Here is an 18596-nt window from a genome sequence, read left to right on the forward strand (position 1 = left end):
TAGAAGCAGAAAAATTAAGGCCCAAACCCTAGTTGGGCTAAAACGTAGAATAGCCCATGTAGACCCTCTTCTCCTTTTTCTTATGCCGCCTCCATTATTTGTTTCCGTTCTTGAGTTAATAACTGTATCACTAATAGCACCTTTCTTTCTAACACTACTAGGGTTTTAGAAACACAAACAAAAAGAAAATGATAAGGGGAGGCCAAAACTACGTGTCATCTCCTCCGTCCTTCTCCAACGACGGAAAGCGTCTTCTTGTTTGCACCGGCACCACCGTCTCCATCTTCAGCACTTCCACTTGTCTCCAAATTTCATCATTGGAAGGCCACACTGACACCGTTACCTCCGTTATCGTGGTTCCATATACTATTAACGTTTTATGTAACTGTTGGACCGCTTCAATTGACGGAACCATTCGCTATTGGGACTTCTCTATTCCTGAATGCATTAAAACACTTGATCTTCAATCCCCTATTACTTCAATGGTATTCACGTGTTTATTATTTATTTCATGTGTCTTATTGTATGAGAAAATCGTGGCTGAATATTTGTTTAATGAACTGTTAATGTTGTAGGTGATACCTTCAATACTGCGCATTCCAGAAGAAAACAATGCAAAGTCGCCGAACGTTTTTGCTTATGTGTCTGTTCTACCTAGTAAAGCCCAACAGAGCTTGCATAAGATTAGGAAGTGTAATTTGACAAACTACCAGGTCGCGAGCAAGCTAGTTTTAAAGGAGGTATGGTTTGTGTAAGAATTGTCTTACAAGTTTTTTTTGCATTAAATTGTGGTGGATTACATTGTAGAATGTAGAAAGATACTATGCTCATTGAAATGGTGTAATGACTGAGTTTAGCGGGAGAGTTTTTATGCTAACTTTGTTGAGGATTTATGCAGCTTGGCTCTGATTATATCTGATTTTAATTACTGGTGTTCTTGCAACTTCTTAATGGATCCTAGCTTAATGTGATTACATATTGGCCATTTCAGCTTCGTGCATTTTAATATATTATTAGAACAAATGTTTGAGCTGTAATAAATCATAACTGAATGAGCACATCCTTTTCCAAATTTCTATCAATGGTGGTCATTCATATGTATTAGTGATTGTGTACAGCTTGCCCATTTTGTTGTATTCAGTTTAGTCATCTTCTTTTACAACATAGGTACATAGCACAGCTGATTTTAAAATTAAGGTCATTTTTGTTGCGTATCTAAGAGGGAGTCATGTGTTATGTCATTTGGATGGCTTGTTTTATTTTTTTATTCAGAAACTTCATCATTAGGAAAATCCCTAAGGTGAGTTTGGTAAATGTAATATTTTTTTAGCATACTCCCATGAAAGTGATATCTGGGAATGTGATACTCATGCATGTTTAATTCCTATGTTTGGTTGTCTTATTTGAATGATATAAACTTTCCTGGGAATCTGATTTATTTTCCCGAAATACCCTTAATTGAAAATAAGAAATTTGCAGGAGAGAATGGCATGAGAGTCATTTCACACTAAAAAGTGTAAGATTCCCACATGAATCCAACAATCCCATCTAAAAAGATGGAGTTCAACATTCTCACTTCACATTTTAACATTTCCTTCGAATGTTACTTTCGTGCTAATTTTTTCCAATCTTCAACCAAACACCGGAAATGATATTCCTAAGTAAGATTCTCAGGACTATGAAAAATTCTTGATTCCAAATGCCACCTAAAGATGGTAGGTTCAAAACCTTAAGTGCTTGTAGTAATATTTCCTATTACCGTAAGTAATCTCATAAATTCATCTTTGTATGATGTCAATCTATGTGAGAATTCAAGTTAATTGTTACCTATTGTTGTTTCTAAATTGCTCGAATGGTTTCACGCTTTTTGACAGACTGAAAGACCAGAGTCTTTGACTGTTAGTCCCTCGGGGAAATATTTGGGCATAAAAGACAAGCGCAGGCTTCATATATGGAAAGTTCCTAATGTGGATTCTGACTCTGCTGTTCCAAAGAAGATTACCTTGCATCATACGAAGACATTTACAGTTCTTGCATTCCATCCAACGGATAGAATTGTAGCTGCAGGTGATGTAACTGGAAGAGTTTTAATTTGGAGAGGATTTGGTACTCAGAAGTTTCTAGACAGTAGTGGACTAGTTAACAGAAGACCAACTAATGACAGTGAAGATAAGCCCGGGGTAAGGGAAAATGATGATGCTGAATCATGCTCCACATGGCATTGGCACTCTTCTGGAGTGAAACTTTTATCTTTTTCTTCAGATGGAGCCTATCTGTATTCAGGTATAGATAGACTTTATTTAACAATCCACCTTGTTAATTTCTTTATGGTTTCAATTTATACTTAAAGCTTGTTATCCAAAAATGTTTTACAGAAAATCTATTCGAGAAAGCATAAGCTGTGATATATATAGTCAACCCCACCCCCCGTTCTCATTTTTTATGATATTTTTTTAAATATTATATTTTGTCTCTTTGGTTTCATATATTAGGTGGGCAGGAAGGAGTTCTTGTTCTTTGGCAGTTAGACACAGGAAAGAAGAAATTTTTACCAAGAATTGGGTCTTCACTTCTGTATTTTCTAGATTCTCCAGATCCTTCACTTTCCTTGGTAAGTACTACTTATTTGTCGTAGAATGTGTGATATGATTTTGAGTATCTCAAATTGTCCTGACAGTTGACACCACACAAGCTCATTATACTTTTCAACTAATGAAAGTTATTCAGATATCTTGTGCAGATAACCAAATTCATATATTAAAGGTCCCTTCAATGGAAATAGTGATGTCTATTTCTGGGATCAAGGTTAGTTCTCATGTCCCTTCACATTCTTGTTTCACAACTCAACATGTCCTGATAGTATACCTAATGCATTGAAAAGGCTCTGATGTTCCTTATCATTATACATGTAAAAAATATTTTAAGTCTTTGGAAAATTACATCATCAATAGATCTTTCTTCTGAATTTAGTTTTTCAAACTGGCAATACCAAAGAACTTTTATGCTAAAGCCTAAAGGTCTTCACTTATTTTTGGAAGAAAATTCCTGTAAGAACAATGCAAAACATTTAGTTTTTTTATAAAACATTTTGTATCGATTTATAATTTTTTTCTCTTGCTGCTGGCATAAAATTTGCATGCTCTGGAGTTTGATATAACATTTGGATTACGGATCTGGTTTTTCAGCCACGTTTGTCATCTGAAGAAGTATGTGAAAGTTTTTCCAGCAGATCTGCTGCCTTTGACCACTCTTCTGGTTTAGTGGCTGTACAAACAGAGAACTATTGTATCCAATTCTACAGCTTGTTTGCAAATCGAGGACTTTATGAGGTATTAGTTTTTGTCCGAGGGAATTTGTCAGTTATCACTTTGTACATTTATTTAAAGTTAAAGGGCCATTCCTCTGGCTTTTGAAGTTATTTTAAATCCCATATCTGTACGGTATGGTCTGGGCGAGCCTCAACTCAACTGTAAGGTTGCCTCTTAGTGACCAAGAGGTCAAATGTTCGAATCCATGAAATAGCCTCTCTGATTGTGGGGGTAATGCTGCATATAACTACCCTCCCCAAAATCGCACTAGGTGGGAGCCTCGTGCAGTTGGCCGCTCATATCAGTCCCGTATTTTCATAGACCATACCTTGTTGTCTCTACTCTAAATAGGTGCAGATTATGGGTAAACTTTATGTTGGATGTATAGAGGGTCTTCATTTCTAACTCTTCCCTTTGGTGCTTTTCCAACACCAACTTTTTTAAGATCACTTCAGGCTGTTTCATTATTCTTAAATTAAATTATATCACTTTGCAGGTTCAAGCCTGTGAAAGAAATCACCATCCAGGTGATGTCATCACGGTATGTTATTTTACATGTAATATCTTCTATTTAATATGTTGTCATGTTCCTTATAAGTATTCTCATATCTCTTGTCAGCTTGTAAATCATTTGGCTGACAAGTAAATTTGTTTCATCACTTCATTCATTTGCATGGGATAATGTGGTTACAGGTGGTAGTGACCTTGGTGGAGCTATCGATTGATGGTTCTATGATGGGTACTGTTGAAGTCAAGCTTCCTGAAGAAGGAATAGGAGGTCTTGTTTGTTTGAAATTTTGGGATTTGGATACAGATAGCAGGCGATTTTCAGTATCCACCCTTATTTATGAACCTCACAGGTATGTCCATGGATTATTTTAGCACAAAAAATTGAAAAATATTGAGAAAAACTGTCCTGGTTATATTAGTTCCACCGTGCCTACATTATGTAGGCGTAGTGGCAACTTAATAAAATGATGACTTTCAGCTGTTAAGTGTTGTGGTTAAATTTTTGTTCTATTATTTGACATTTCCAGAATCTTACTTATAATTTATCAACCTGGATATTAGTTGTGTGGTGCCTTTAGATATATAGAAAGTGGAGTTGACATATTCCTGATGTTCCTTATCATTATACATGTAAAAAATATTTTAAGTCTTTGGAAAATTACATCATCAATAGATCTTTCTTCTGAATTTAGTTTTTCAAACTGGCAATACCAAAGAACTTTTATGCTAAAGCCTAAAGGTCTTCACTTATTTTTGGAAGAAAATTCCTGTAAGAACAATGCAAAACATTTAGTTTTTTTATAAAACATTTTGTATCGATTTATAATTTTTTTCTCTTGCTGCTGGCATAAAATTTGCATGCTCTGGAGTTTGATATAACATTTGGATTACGGATCTGGTTTTTCAGCCACGTTTGTCATCTGAAGAAGTATGTGAAAGTTTTTCCAGCAGATCTGCTGCCTTTGACCACTCTTCTGGTTTAGTGGCTGTACAAACAGAGAACTATTGTATCCAATTCTACAGCTTGTTTGCAAATCGAGGACTTTATGAGGTATTAGTTTTTGTCCGAGGGAATTTGTCAGTTATCACTTTGTACATTTATTTAAAGTTAAAGGGCCATTCCTCTGGCTTTTGAAGTTATTTTAAATCCCATATCTGTACGGTATGGTCTGGGCGAGCCTCAACTCAACTGTAAGGTTGCCTCTTAGTGACCAAGAGGTCAAATGTTCGAATCCATGAAATAGCCTCTCTGATTGTGGGGGTAATGCTGCATATAACTACCCTCCCCAAAATCGCACTAGGTGGGAGCCTCGTGCAGTTGGCCGCTCATATCAGTCCCGTATTTTCATAGACCATACCTTGTTGTCTCTACTCTAAATAGGTGCAGATTATGGGTAAACTTTATGTTGGATGTATAGAGGGTCTTCATTTCTAACTCTTCCCTTTGGTGCTTTTCCAACACCAACTTTTTTAAGATCACTTCAGGCTGTTTCATTATTCTTAAATTAAATTATATCACTTTGCAGGTTCAAGCCTGTGAAAGAAATCACCATCCAGGTGATGTCATCACGGTATGTTATTTTACATGTAATATCTTCTATTTAATATGTTGTCATGTTCCTTATAAGTATTCTCATATCTCTTGTCAGCTTGTAAATCATTTGGCTGACAAGTAAATTTGTTTCATCACTTCATTCATTTGCATGGGATAATGTGGTTACAGGTGGTAGTGACCTTGGTGGAGCTATCGATTGATGGTTCTATGATGGGTACTGTTGAAGTCAAGCTTCCTGAAGAAGGAATAGGAGGTCTTGTTTGTTTGAAATTTTGGGATTTGGATACAGATAGCAGGCGATTTTCAGTATCCACCCTTATTTATGAACCTCACAGGTATGTCCATGGATTATTTTAGCACAAAAAATTGAAAAATATTGAGAAAAACTGTCCTGGTTATATTAGTTCCACCGTGCCTACATTATGTAGGCGTAGTGGCAACTTAATAAAATGATGACTTTCAGCTGTTAAGTGTTGTGGTTAAATTTTTGTTCTATTATTTGACATTTCCAGAATCTTACTTATAATTTATCAACCTGGATATTAGTTGTGTGGTGCCTTTAGATATATAGAAAGTGGAGTTGACATATTCCTACTTGTTGATAGGGATGCTCATATTTCTGCTGTTGCCTTCCATCCAACCCGTCATATGGCTGTGAGCTCATCATATGGTGGAGATTTCAAGGTATTTTTAGATAATTTGTTATTGATGGTCAGTATTTGTTTCTGGAGTGTGGCGACTATTCACGGGTTTACATGTTTCAGATATGGCGCAAGAATGAAGTTCAGCAGAAAAACCAGATGCTTCAAAATTCTGGTTGGATTTGTCATGCTGTTGGGTCATACAAGTATGTAATCCTGCTTTAATTGCCAGAACTAATATCTGTTTGTACTGTAAGAAAAAATGTTACAGCAAAAAACTACAAAAATTTTACTGTTTAAGCTTTGCCTTTAAAATGCATATATTAAAGGGTAGTAGTTGATAAGATATCAAAGAAGGACAGTTTTCTGCCCAAGTAATCTTTATCTAAGAGGATTAGTGGTGAGATGAACTTCTCTTTCTTAGAGTTCCTGATTCTTTGTCAAATCCTCTTAATAGTCTGTTTTATTCCATTTCTTATTTATGTGTTTGCATGGATAGCTGCACTTTATAGTCTTCCATTTATTGTGTTTTGGTTCCCATTGACAATAAGTTAGTAAGTTTACTCAATGGGAAAAGCAAAATATGATATAACTACTAACTGTAAATTGCTTATTTTGGAGCCCAAGTTAATGATATGGCTAACTCTCCTTTGCAGAAATAAAGCAATGAGAGCTGCTGCTTTTTCAGCTGATGGTTCTGTGCTGGCTGTTGCAGCGGACACTGTTATTACATTGTGGGACCCTGATAAGAATGTGCTTGTGGCTATTGTAGGGGAGACTTCAACGGTGATTTTCTTGAACCCTAGTCATCTCTCTCTCTCTCTCTCTTAAATGCTTCACACTTAAAACACTGTTAAATATCTGCTCCATTTTAACAAACAAGACGTGGTAGCCCATCACCTGGATAATGAATACCTGTGATGACATTTATTCGTCATTAGTTTGTGGAGCTTGCATAATGACTTCAATTCTACTGTTGAGGGCAGAAAATCTAATATGCCTTTCAAAGCACCAATTAAGTACAAAGAGAGTAAGAAAAGAAAAGACAAGAATACAAACTAGAAACATTGAAGACTTCAAGTATACATGCCTATATTGTGTTTCTTTTGAGATCTGTATTTAAGAAACATTCTACTTTCCTCTTATTTTTTTCTTGTTTCTTTTTTTAGCCAATTGTGAGCCTTAACTTTGCTGGAAAATCAGAGTATCTGCTTTCTGTATCTCATGGCTCAAAACCGCAGCTGTCTGTTTGGAATATGTCAAAGTTAGCATCATCTTGGTCATACAGGCTTCAAGTAGAAGGTTTGGAGACAATAATTCCCCTAAGATAATCTCTATGTATACTCACATTGACTTTTCATGTCTCATAATTTCTTCTTCTGCGCTATGGCATAAGTACTTGTCATTCGAGTTTCTGCCCGGCCTGTCTTCTTGCACTGTCACCAGATTTTCCCCTCGTTTCTAAACCATTGGCTCTATGAAAAGAATAGTGTTGATCTGACCAAATTCCGATTCATGTTTATGCAGCTGTCTCCTGTGCACTGGATTTATCTTATTTTGCTATCCTTGCTCTCCTTCCCGAATCAAGTAAACATACATTTAAAGGCGATGGACTAATCTTATTATTCAACGTGACAGACCCTGTTCCTGTGGCTTCCTGGTCTGTCACAAAGGTATTCTTTGTTACTTTTCTTTACCAGCAAGTTGTTTGTTTCCAAAACATTTTGTCTAAAAAAATCTGACAATAGGCCACAGGCCATCAATTAGGCTGTCAATCAAGTAAGCGTCTAGAAGCAGTTGTCAAATTGTGAATCATATCAAGAACCATTTGTTCAACTTTTCATCTTGTCATAACATATCTTACGATTCAGAAACATGCCAAAAAGCTTAAATGTACATGATTCCACACATAGAACGTTCTTCCCCTTATTTTTAGCCTTTGGACTCGGGAGGCATACAAAGAGAATACACTAGCACTCTACACTAGAAGAACAAAAAACATAGCGTCTGCCTTAACATTCTGCAATATAATGAAATAATACATTTATGCCTTTATTGACGAACAATATCACGGGCAAAAAAAAAAGAATATTGACTGAAGTTTTTTCATGACGGAATAAGTGAAAGGTAGAGTTGTTGCATGGTCTCTGAGATAGAAACTACACTAAGTTATGATTTTGTTCTTCCTTCACTCTGGGCCTAAAAGAATAGAGATACACGTCACTTCTGATGGTTTAAGTTTTTAGTCTGTCTAGTACATGAACAAAATTCTTAATGTGGAAGAAGGTTTACGGTGTTTGGTTGTTTCCTCTGTCCTATTGTTTACATTCAGGCCAAGGGAGGGGCGCTTGGTTTTCTTAAAGGAGATCTCTCTGAAGTAGCAGCTATTGTTGGGAAAACACCACATACATTGCTTGCATATATAAATGGAGACCGTGAGTTTGTCCTCTTTGATCCATATGTCAAAGAAGCCCATGAACTTAGCATTACTAGACCGGACGATCTTGTTGCTAGTGAAGAAACAGGTGAGATTACATCAATTCATCATCAATCTTGTGTTTAGTTCCAGTTTTTTCTATGTGCTCCACATATATGAGAGAAGTCACAAGTTCGATCCTTCATAAATAACTTTAGAAAGAAAAAAAACAAAAGATCTTGCTGAAATAGTTTTTAATCAGTTTAATACTTGTCCTTTTTATGGGATTGTATATTTATTTCAGTTTTTCATTTTCCTTTTCGCCATTATTTCAGGACAATTTGGATATGCATCTATTTATGGAGAGCTACCCAAATTTGATTTGAAAAGGAACCAGACTATATCCTTTTTGTCTGCCGCATCAGAGAGGCCTTGGGAGACCATATTTAGAGGGGAATCACATATGTTGCCACCCCTCACTAAATTGTGTTCGGAATTTTTGGAGTCTCTGCTGGAGAGAAGGACTGCTATTGCAGAATGACTTGAAAGGGGTGATATTATTTATTTGCCTTCGGTCCACTTCCTGTCAGCAGAGCTCAAGAACCGTAAAGACCGGAATTCAAGTTGAGGTGGATGTATGTTCACTACTTAGGGCTGTAAACTACCTACTAGCTGCTGCAGTTTGGTCCGACCTTGTCGATACATTGGAACTTTGTCAAGTTAGCTGGAACTGGAAGATATTGGATAACAAAAGATTTGACCTTGAGAGTATTCTTGAGGAGTTCTTTTTTGTTTCCTCCCAAATTTTGCCTTCCTAATTACTTTTAGTTATATACTATTCAGTTACCAGGACAACTTTTTTTACAGTAATGTTTGTGGTTGGATTCCATGTCTTTTAAAGTGATATTATGAGGGATAAGTGGCAGTGTATCATTCTCGTGGGCTTGTAATTCAAATGTGAATGAGTCTAAGTAGTATAGTGGGTGAATGCTATGGAAGCCTTAGTTCGTATGTAACTGTATTTTGATAAAGATGGTTCTGAAAATACTCGCAAATAGGTTTCTTGTTTTCCTTTTTCAATCTCCAATTAATTAAGTACAAAGAAGGGTAGCTTAGTTTTATAAAGCTACTGTGCCCCACTAACTAAAATGAGTAGTATCATAACTGAAAAGTATGCGCTTGCCTTGGTCTCTGACCAAAACAAATGATGGCCTTTTTTTATATATGTTTTTCAAAGTGAGATATTATATTTTTTTGCCTTTTATAATTCTTTCTGGGAATTCATACTTTGATATATATTATTTATGTGGATAGTTTAGCTTGACTTTGACATATATTATTTGTACAAAGATGACATTATATTTATTATCAAATTTTATACATTTGTAGTTTGGGTTAACATATAAATCAAGAACCACTATGCTAGTATTTTTATTAATATAATGAAAATTGTATTTATAGTACATGACTTCCATGGAGGAAAGAGAACGTGTAAGAGTCTCGTGCCTCTAATGCACGAGATCACATGAAAATCACATTGGTCCACGACTTCCTCGAACTTGTAGATATTATTCATGAGTTCACTAAAAACTAAACTACTTTCATAACTATTTTGAACCATATATTAAATGTGTAGTAGTATAGTTTAACTATACTATCCACATAACTTTTCCAAAAATAATAATTGCAGAAGGGGACAAACCGTTTGGCCTAATGGGCATTTGCCACTTTTATTTAGATTAGAATTCAGTGTTCTCTGCTATATATTATTTTTCCTCCTCCTCCTCAGATAAAGACTAATTCTCCACCTTGGTTCATATACTTCGAACTTGTACGATCCTTATCCAACTTTAATCCAAATTAGTTGACACTGATGTCCAGATCGAATGGTTTATATAAAAGATTGAAAAAAAGCATATAACCCCAGTACTAACCCAAAATATTGCAACATGAGCTTGAAAAATATGAACGGTCATCATAAACAAATTATTTCCAATGTCTCTATCCAGAACTTCTTATATATTTCACATTATTATTAGTCACATCATTGAGTAGACAACTTTTGGATCCAATTATCTGAATTTTGTTTTACATTACTACTACTGAACAACCTTGTTGCGTCATTTTCCTTCTCGTGTTGCCGACATTACGTACATGAAGTTGAATTATGACAAATATTTTACAGCCACATAAGCCTCCTAAGGTTCCATCTATGTAACATGTGTATATACAACAGGTACATGAAAACAACACCTAATTCCTTTATTCTAAGTACTTCCAATGGAGTCTGGTAGAGACATTGAAAAGGAACTATCATATTCATATTCTAGATCCTCAAAACCCCATAACTCCTCTTCTTCCTCTTCTTCTTCCTCTCCCATTTTCCATTTATCCTTATTCATTTCTCCCCCTTCCATTACCTCTAATACCTGTCCATTTTAAACAAATAAATGGAATTAAACATTACTAAGATTAAATACTTTAAAGTTTAAATGCTCCATATAACACTTTACAGACACTTTTGCACTTTATCTATGCTATGATTTTTCTGACCCTTTATGTGCATCGTAAAAAATCATTATTGCTTCTCAATAAAGAATGCATACATTATTTGACATTATATTGAAATCTATTTCTAGCATTGAACCATTTGCTATATTATACATATTCAATACTCTATATATATAATTTTCTGTCTCTTTAGCATAAAAGTTAAAATTAGGTGGGAGAGGACATCAACCGACTATTCAACATGCATGGACAAAAAAAATGCAGCCAGTGGCATTGAGAATAATTGAATGAGTCTAATTTCTGTATCAGATTTCTGACTGGTAAAAACAGTGACTATAATCATCTAAGCAAAGCCATCATAATTAAATAAAATGATAGGTGACAATAATGTTATTATATTTATATAGTTTGATTGTTTGAAGCTAGGAAATTCATCTTAATATCTCAATACGTGTAATTTATTTGCCACTTGATGAAATGAAATGATTGAATTGATGGAACACGCCACATATGCTACAATGTGATAAATAAAAGACTTATTGCAGTTAACCACCTGGGAAGGGACACTTCTGAGTCACCAATAACATGAACATGTCTAATCAGAAAATTGTTTCCACAAGTCACATAAGCAAAGTAAGCAGCAATTTAAAGCATCAACACTTAAAAACATTGCTACTGTAAGGCTTTAGAGATAGACTATAAGTGAAATTTCTCTCAGCAATGGGATTAAAAAATGCTATGTATAAATCTGATGATTAAAATAATGGCTAAATTTGGAGGTATATTCTACTATATAGACTATAGTTTATAAATATTAGAGACTGACTAATAAAAAATCAACATTTAAAATCTAAAATCCAAGTGTTGCTAGCATTTGAAGTAATAATAATATGGCAATTAACAAATTAACTTAAGCTACCTCACTCATGATAGGTCGCCATGTTGAAGATGCTCTGATGCAAAGAGAAGCTGCAAAGGCAACTCTTTTTAACTGTATTACATCATAGTTCCCTTCAAGTCTTGGATCTACCAGCTTTTCTATCTCTCCTTTGTTCAATATTGGCTTAGCCTGTTAACTCAGAATGAAGTTATAAATTCATTATTACTGTAGCCAAAGAATAGAAGAAACCATAAAAGGTATTTTTCATGTAACAAGGCAAGTTCATAAAAGAACGAAGTTTGAAGCCTTAAAGGGGATGCTACATACCCAGCTATGTAAGCTTTGGTGAGAACTATCCACTGGTTTCCTTCCAGAGATAACTTCTAACAAGAAAACACCAAAGGCAAATACATCTGTTTTCTCATCCACAACTCCATGCAAATAGTACTCTGGTGCCAAATGTCTGCAAAAGAAAGAACATTCCCATTTTCAAAACCATTTTTATTGTTTTCTTCAATTTAACATAAACATAAGTAATATTACTAAAGGAACTTGGAAAAGAAAAGTACCCAAATGTCCCTTCTATTGGAGCAATTGAATGATGAGTCCATTGAGATGGAAGCCATTTTGCTAGTCCAAAATCAGATATCTACCACAAAACAAAACAGATACTTGCATAAAAATAAACACAAACAAAACGTGGTTCAACTAATATAGGTAAATAAAACAGTAGATGTTAAAATCACCCGTGGTTCAAAATCTAGTGTCAATAGAATATTTGAAGCCTTAATGTCCCTGTGGATTATCCTCCTCTTGCATCCTTTGTGCAAGTAGTGAAGGCCACGTGCAGTCCCAAGAGCTATCTTATGCCTTGTTTTCCAATCCACCGGAGGCAATTTTTCATCTGCAACAAAATTTATAGACACTATTAACACCAAACCCAGATAAAATGACAAGTTTATCTGCCAAAAGTTCAACTTTTATGACAAAATAATAAGTAAAAAAGGTATGAACCATGAAGAAGAGATGCAATAGAGCCTCTAGATGATAGCTCAAAAACAAGGTAAAGGCCATTGTCAATACAACACCCCATTAGAGACAACACGTTGGGATGTCGAACATGACCAATTGTACCAATCTCTGTCAAAAACTCTTTCTCTTTTCTCTCATCACTTGAAGTTTTTGTGAGCCTTTTCACTGCAATTTCTTCACCATCTTTCAGTGTTCCTTTGTAAACCTCTGCATACCCTCCTTTACCAACCAAATTTGCTGATACAATAAACCCACAAAAAAAGATAACTTTCAATCACAGAATGACAAAGAAAGATACTTGTGATTTTCAATGTAAGTAAGTGATCTTAAGCACCTGCACTGAAGCCATTGGTGGCATCAAACAATTCTTCATAAGAGAAGCATTTCCAAGTAGGCCTTTGAGAATGTTTTTCTTCTTGTTCTTCACTTGGAACAATCTCCAAGCTTTCATTGTTTACTTCATCGTTGGGGCTCATAACTTGCTCCCAAAAACCCCATCTTTTCAAGGAGAAGAGCCTCTTCAAGCTAGTGGTCCGAATATACTTCATTACAATGAATAAGAAACAGGGGACTCTGTTTCATGCAGAGCAGTTATAGCACTCCAGAACAGAGAAATAGCTATGTAGTTTTGTATTTTGAGGCTAATAAACATATATAGACACAAAAAAAGACACCAACATTTAATTTAGACGTGTCTTTATTGGATAATTGGTCAGATAACTAGGGACCCCTATGAGAGCTTAAATTATTTGTCTCGTTTATACAAGAAAAAATGAACTAGGCTAATTGATTATTGATGTGTGAGGAGAGAACCAAAAATGGAATGGACCAATCTATAGTATAGTGAGGGTAAGATAGGATGAATGAGCCTATTCAACTTTATGGCCCCTCCTCTATTTATGTGGTGTTTAATTTGGTTTATTCAGCTAATTAACATTGAATATTCAATTACCCAAGTTTTTTTGGTGTGTAACCAGTGTGTAATGGTAACACAAGTTGCAAAACATGCCATGTGACATTTGCTTTGTCCATGGTTAATTTGATCATAGTCCATCTCTACTATTGAACTACGTGTTCCATGGTTCATCCTTAATTAATGATATAAAGCTTATGTACTAGAAATGACAAAACTTGATTGGTTGTTATCAAAATAATCATGGTGTTATTTTCAGGGGGAAATATATAATCACATGTAGCAAAATATTAAGATTAAAAATGGAAAAATGTGAAATCAAATGGTGGTTGGTTCAAGTGATATATGGATATTTACCCTTATGCAAAACTAGAAAAATAGAAAAGTGGCATTATTATACTATGAATATTCTGTAATTAATAAGAACTACCTATATAGGAAGATACTTGTTATAGATATACTAAAGCAGTTTCTAAATAAAATCTGTATGAATTAATTAACTAATGTCTTAAATGTTGAAGCAGTAGGTAAAATTTTGCTTTATTCCCTTGCTAGTGAATTAAAATTATGTTGTTTGTTAGGATAACCAAAATTACTAATTAATTTGGCTTCTTTCTTGTAATTTTAATTTGGATTCTTTCTTTAGTGATGGTGAGCATGTAATGTAACAGTCACATCCATATGCCACAGTCCAGAGTTAGTTGGACTTGAAAGTATACAGCAAACTAATAAAGTTTACTCTTTTGTGCATATTATTGGTCTAGCTTTATAAAGTGAAAGTATGATATTATTAAAATGGGAAATACACTAAAAAAGAACCATAAAATAGAACAGAGGTATTGATCCATTAACTGTATAAGTACCGTGCACTAATAAAGACCTAACCCCTTTATATATGAAGCAGTTCAGATTCTTTTAATATCAAAATAAAGTCTATTCTGACACCACCAAACTATAATTAAACTTCTAGAGAGTCATCACTAGCTAATAACAGCACCAGATAAAGACCTAATTCAAATGTAAAGTGTGTTTCACAACGGTATATGACTTAAGATGACTTACATTTCATAATACTTTCATCCCAAAAAGATTGATAATTTTCTATATATTTTTTTATCTTTATAAGCCAGGAAACATTAAAAACAAACCAAAAGTTGATTTAATCGATTGGGTAATCTTGTACTCTTATAATGATGATAATTTGTTATATTATATATACAGTCCATAAAAATTAATGATTCAACTTGTCATCTATAATAAATGATATTATAAGCAAAAGGAATACATAAAAAAATTCTGGGATGATTGAGAGTGATTTGTGCACATGATTTGGTGGTTATCATTAATCATATCTTGTAGCTAGTAGCTAACTTTTGTTAAAAAAGTGACACCCAAAGCATTGTCATGGTGCAGTTATAAGAAGGCCACAGTGACAAGTGGAGGTACCACCCAAAGGCCAAAAGTTATAGCGACAATAAACTCATGATGCATTTGATCCCTAGCTATTTGTCTTGTTGGAACTTTGGTCTATTCGTGTCAACAAATGGTTGACCTTCTTATATTATTACCCACCATTTTTCAAGCATCAAAACCAATGCTATTTATTAAGCTGGATCCAACAGTAAATTGAAAAATATTCGGATTAGAAAAGTTAGCTGCAAACTGGGTTGTTGTGCTTCAGCACGTACACTCTACAAGATGGTATTTTTTTGTGGTTAACAAAGCATGGTACTCATTTAATAGAGTAGTTGTTCTGTGTCAGCGTTTGATTTTATTTTTCTCTTGCATAAAAAACAGATTTGGAATGATATGTGAATTCTCAATTATAAAAAATAAAATAGTCTGAAAACTAAACCAGTAACATAATTAATATATGTAGTTACACAATTACAACCAGCATCATTACTCTATTATAGGATTGCCCTTTGCTTTGGAACAAAATTAAGGTTGATTTTCATTGTTGCATTGATTTTCATTGTTGCATTTTGGTAGCAATAATAAAATTTTAAAAAAATCGGCCAAACCTTGGTTACACATGGTTTGATCCAGTTTAAAATAGTCAAGGTAAATTAGTATTTGAATGGCTCAACTTAGTTTGACAGTGAAAACAGTTAAAAGGTTAAACCATAACCAAAAATGAATTCGGTTCACGGTTTAACAAAATGATCAACTCATATATCTAGGCCCCGTTATTTAGTCTTTTAGTTTATTGTTCTTTGAAATATCACATTACATGTTTAATTTTTCAACTCAAGCGTGCTTCATTAAATGATAATGATAACAACTATTCATTATTAGATTGAGAAAGGTTACCATGAGAAGCTAGGTTTCTTTGAGTTTACTTATTCAAACAAATTATAACTTGATGTTTGAAGCAATGTGGAGATTAAGACTTGTACTTACTCCTTTTTCTTTTTTAAATCCTATACTATTCACAAAGTCTTGTATTGTTATTTTGATTCACACATCTGCATTTCAATCTTCATAAAGATGGCAAAGGAAACTAAAAATATGTTAGCCGGCCTCACTTTTTTTATACATTTTTATTTGAATAATCATACAGAAAACGACTTGGGTATCAAATTATCTGTCATATACTCATATATATTCAATATGAAATCAATAATGTCACGAGTTATAACAAACAACATCACTTTTTGTATTACATCGACACTTTTGGTTGGTTAATGCATACGTGTAAACATATATATATATATGTGCTTGTTATTGAAACAATGCATGATGATATTTAGTTTTTGTTGCACCACAATATTGGAAGCTGTAAACGACAGAGTCCCTTTCTCGCCAACTTATAAGTAAACATTCGCGTGTAGACACCTTTTAGCCATTAAAGTTCCTTAGCTTGGAGCACATGAACACTCTCCAATGAATCAGGGTAGCTACATGTCATGTTCTTTTTCTGATTTGCTACCACTTCACGAGATTCACATAGTGCATTATTTATTTTAATCCCAAAGGAACAAAATAATTTAGAAACACGGAAAATATACAATAACTAATCAATCATGCTTGTCTTGAACATCAAAATCTGATTTTTGTCCTTAATTTGCTCCTTTGCGTTTATATTGTATTTCAATCCTTCGGCCAAAGAAAATTATCGGGCTAAAGAGAAAGAGTGAGAGGGTGAAGATAATGTAATTCTAATAGTGGCAGGTTTGTTGGGTTAGATGGATAAATAGAGTTAACATAGAATAGTTAAGACCAAATATATTATCTCTAGTCCATGTCTCAACTGTAATAGTTTTTGACCAATTATAAACCTTTTAAGATATGAAGTCATATATGTGAATTTATCCCCTCAAATTAAGATAATGATTAGAGAAAACTCTTGTCAAAATGATTACTCCCAACAAAGTTGACTTCATTTTAAAATATATCAAAATCCACTTGTGGAAGGTGAGATTGTTTGACAAGCATAAGAAAGCTCAACAAATTTATTCTAAAACTTCAGATTTAATTTAAATAATAAAAATAGTTAGATAAGATAAACACTTTTTTGTGTACTGAATATAGTATCTTATTTATCTAGTGTGTGTACAGAAGATTACTCCGCAATTTAATTTCTCCGATTATATCATCATATACATGCATTATTATGCATTTGCACCAAGAAATGACAGTTTTACTAGCGGGCTAGGGAGAGTATTGTATCATTTAATAGTTGTTAAACTCGTATTCCACAAACAAACACAGATATATGTCATCACCCGTTTACATTAAAATGAAAATGACAGGATATTGTGAAGAAAAATATTAGAAACTTTTGTCTATTATTCTTAAGTTCTTTTACAACTTACAAATAATAGGTATAAACTAATTTGAAAGTAATAGAGAATCATAAAGGTGATATAATAATTAGAGTGAAGAGTTTAAGAAACGAGTGAAAGAAATTAATGATTTGAGTCTTACCTATAACAAATACTAATATTTACCTATAATGATTAGAGTGAAGGTGGTTTCTTGTGGGTTTCTTATGTATTTATTTGTTGGGGTGATTGAGTTAGTTGTGTTTTCTATCTAGTTCAATTTATTATAAATATAGCATAGTAAGCTATAAAGCAATTATAAATATCGAATCAAATCCAATTTGGTCGTATGCAGACGTTTAATATGTACCTTGATGATAACAAAAAATAGAAGAGACACAAGATGCATATTGTTGATAGAAAATGATGTTGCAACCACTTGGCAAGCTTGGAATTAAAACAATTGAGTGTAAGAAACATTCTATGACTTGCATAACCAATCCCATCCTAGTTAGTTAGTATACTTATAGTGCAGGTGCATGCAATCTGGTAGTGGTGTGGTTTTTCTAAAGAAGCTATAAAAGTTACAATAACATATCCATCCATATGTATTTGATAAAAATTATCAGTACTAGTATCCAACCATATTTATCTAAGTTATCTGCTGGAATGAACATTCTAAACTTCCTCTATTTAGTCAAAAATATATTTTACTTGGGTTTGCAAAACGTGACAATTAGTAAATCGAATAGAATGAAGATTTGAAATAATCTTAAATTAGTGATGTTTTTTTATTGCATATGATCCATTGTCATCGTTTATTAATTATAAAGAATGTAAATGATAAACTTGTAGAAGAAAGACGAAAGTTGAAAACTACTTATAAATCATAAAAAAGTCAATAGTATATACTAAAATAATGCCTTGCTTTTATTTCAAATTTTCCATAGCTTAGCATATAGAAGAATATTCGCAGTGGAATTATTTAAATAATCACATGGACTTTGATTTGGTAACTGATAATAAAACCATTGAATTAATTATACTGGGCATTTCAGATTAC

The 18596-nt window shown here is 33.7% G+C and overlaps 2 protein-coding genes across 2 annotated transcripts; one reads left to right on the forward strand and one right to left on the reverse strand.

The window, feature by feature from the left end:
- Positions 100-9319, forward strand: LOC109362354 (WD repeat-containing protein 75-like). Its single transcript, XM_019608082.1, has 15 exons — positions 100-485; positions 576-740; positions 1875-2283; positions 2493-2611; positions 2728-2805; positions 3186-3329; positions 3805-3849; positions 4002-4168; positions 5979-6057; positions 6138-6220; positions 6671-6800; positions 7184-7316; positions 7542-7687; positions 8347-8539; positions 8766-9319. Exons 1-15 carry the CDS (start codon positions 189-191, stop codon positions 8969-8971), a joined length of 2394 nt encoding a protein of 797 aa, XP_019463627.1. The 5' UTR covers positions 100-188; the 3' UTR covers positions 8972-9319.
- Positions 10434-13703, reverse strand: LOC109362356 (probable receptor-like serine/threonine-protein kinase At5g57670). Its single transcript, XM_019608087.1, has 7 exons — positions 13188-13703; positions 12836-13090; positions 12568-12725; positions 12391-12470; positions 12149-12284; positions 11861-12010; positions 10434-10859 (listed from the first exon to the last, which is right to left on the reverse strand). The coding sequence occupies exons 1-7, from the start codon at positions 13399-13401 to the stop codon at positions 10698-10700; spliced, it is 1155 nt and encodes a 384-aa protein (XP_019463632.1). The 5' UTR covers positions 13402-13703; the 3' UTR covers positions 10434-10697.

This window comes from Lupinus angustifolius, chromosome LG12 (genome assembly GCF_001865875.1).
Source record: "Lupinus angustifolius cultivar Tanjil chromosome LG12, LupAngTanjil_v1.0, whole genome shotgun sequence".
In the NCBI taxonomy this organism is placed as follows: Eukaryota; Viridiplantae; Streptophyta; class Magnoliopsida; order Fabales; family Fabaceae; genus Lupinus; species Lupinus angustifolius.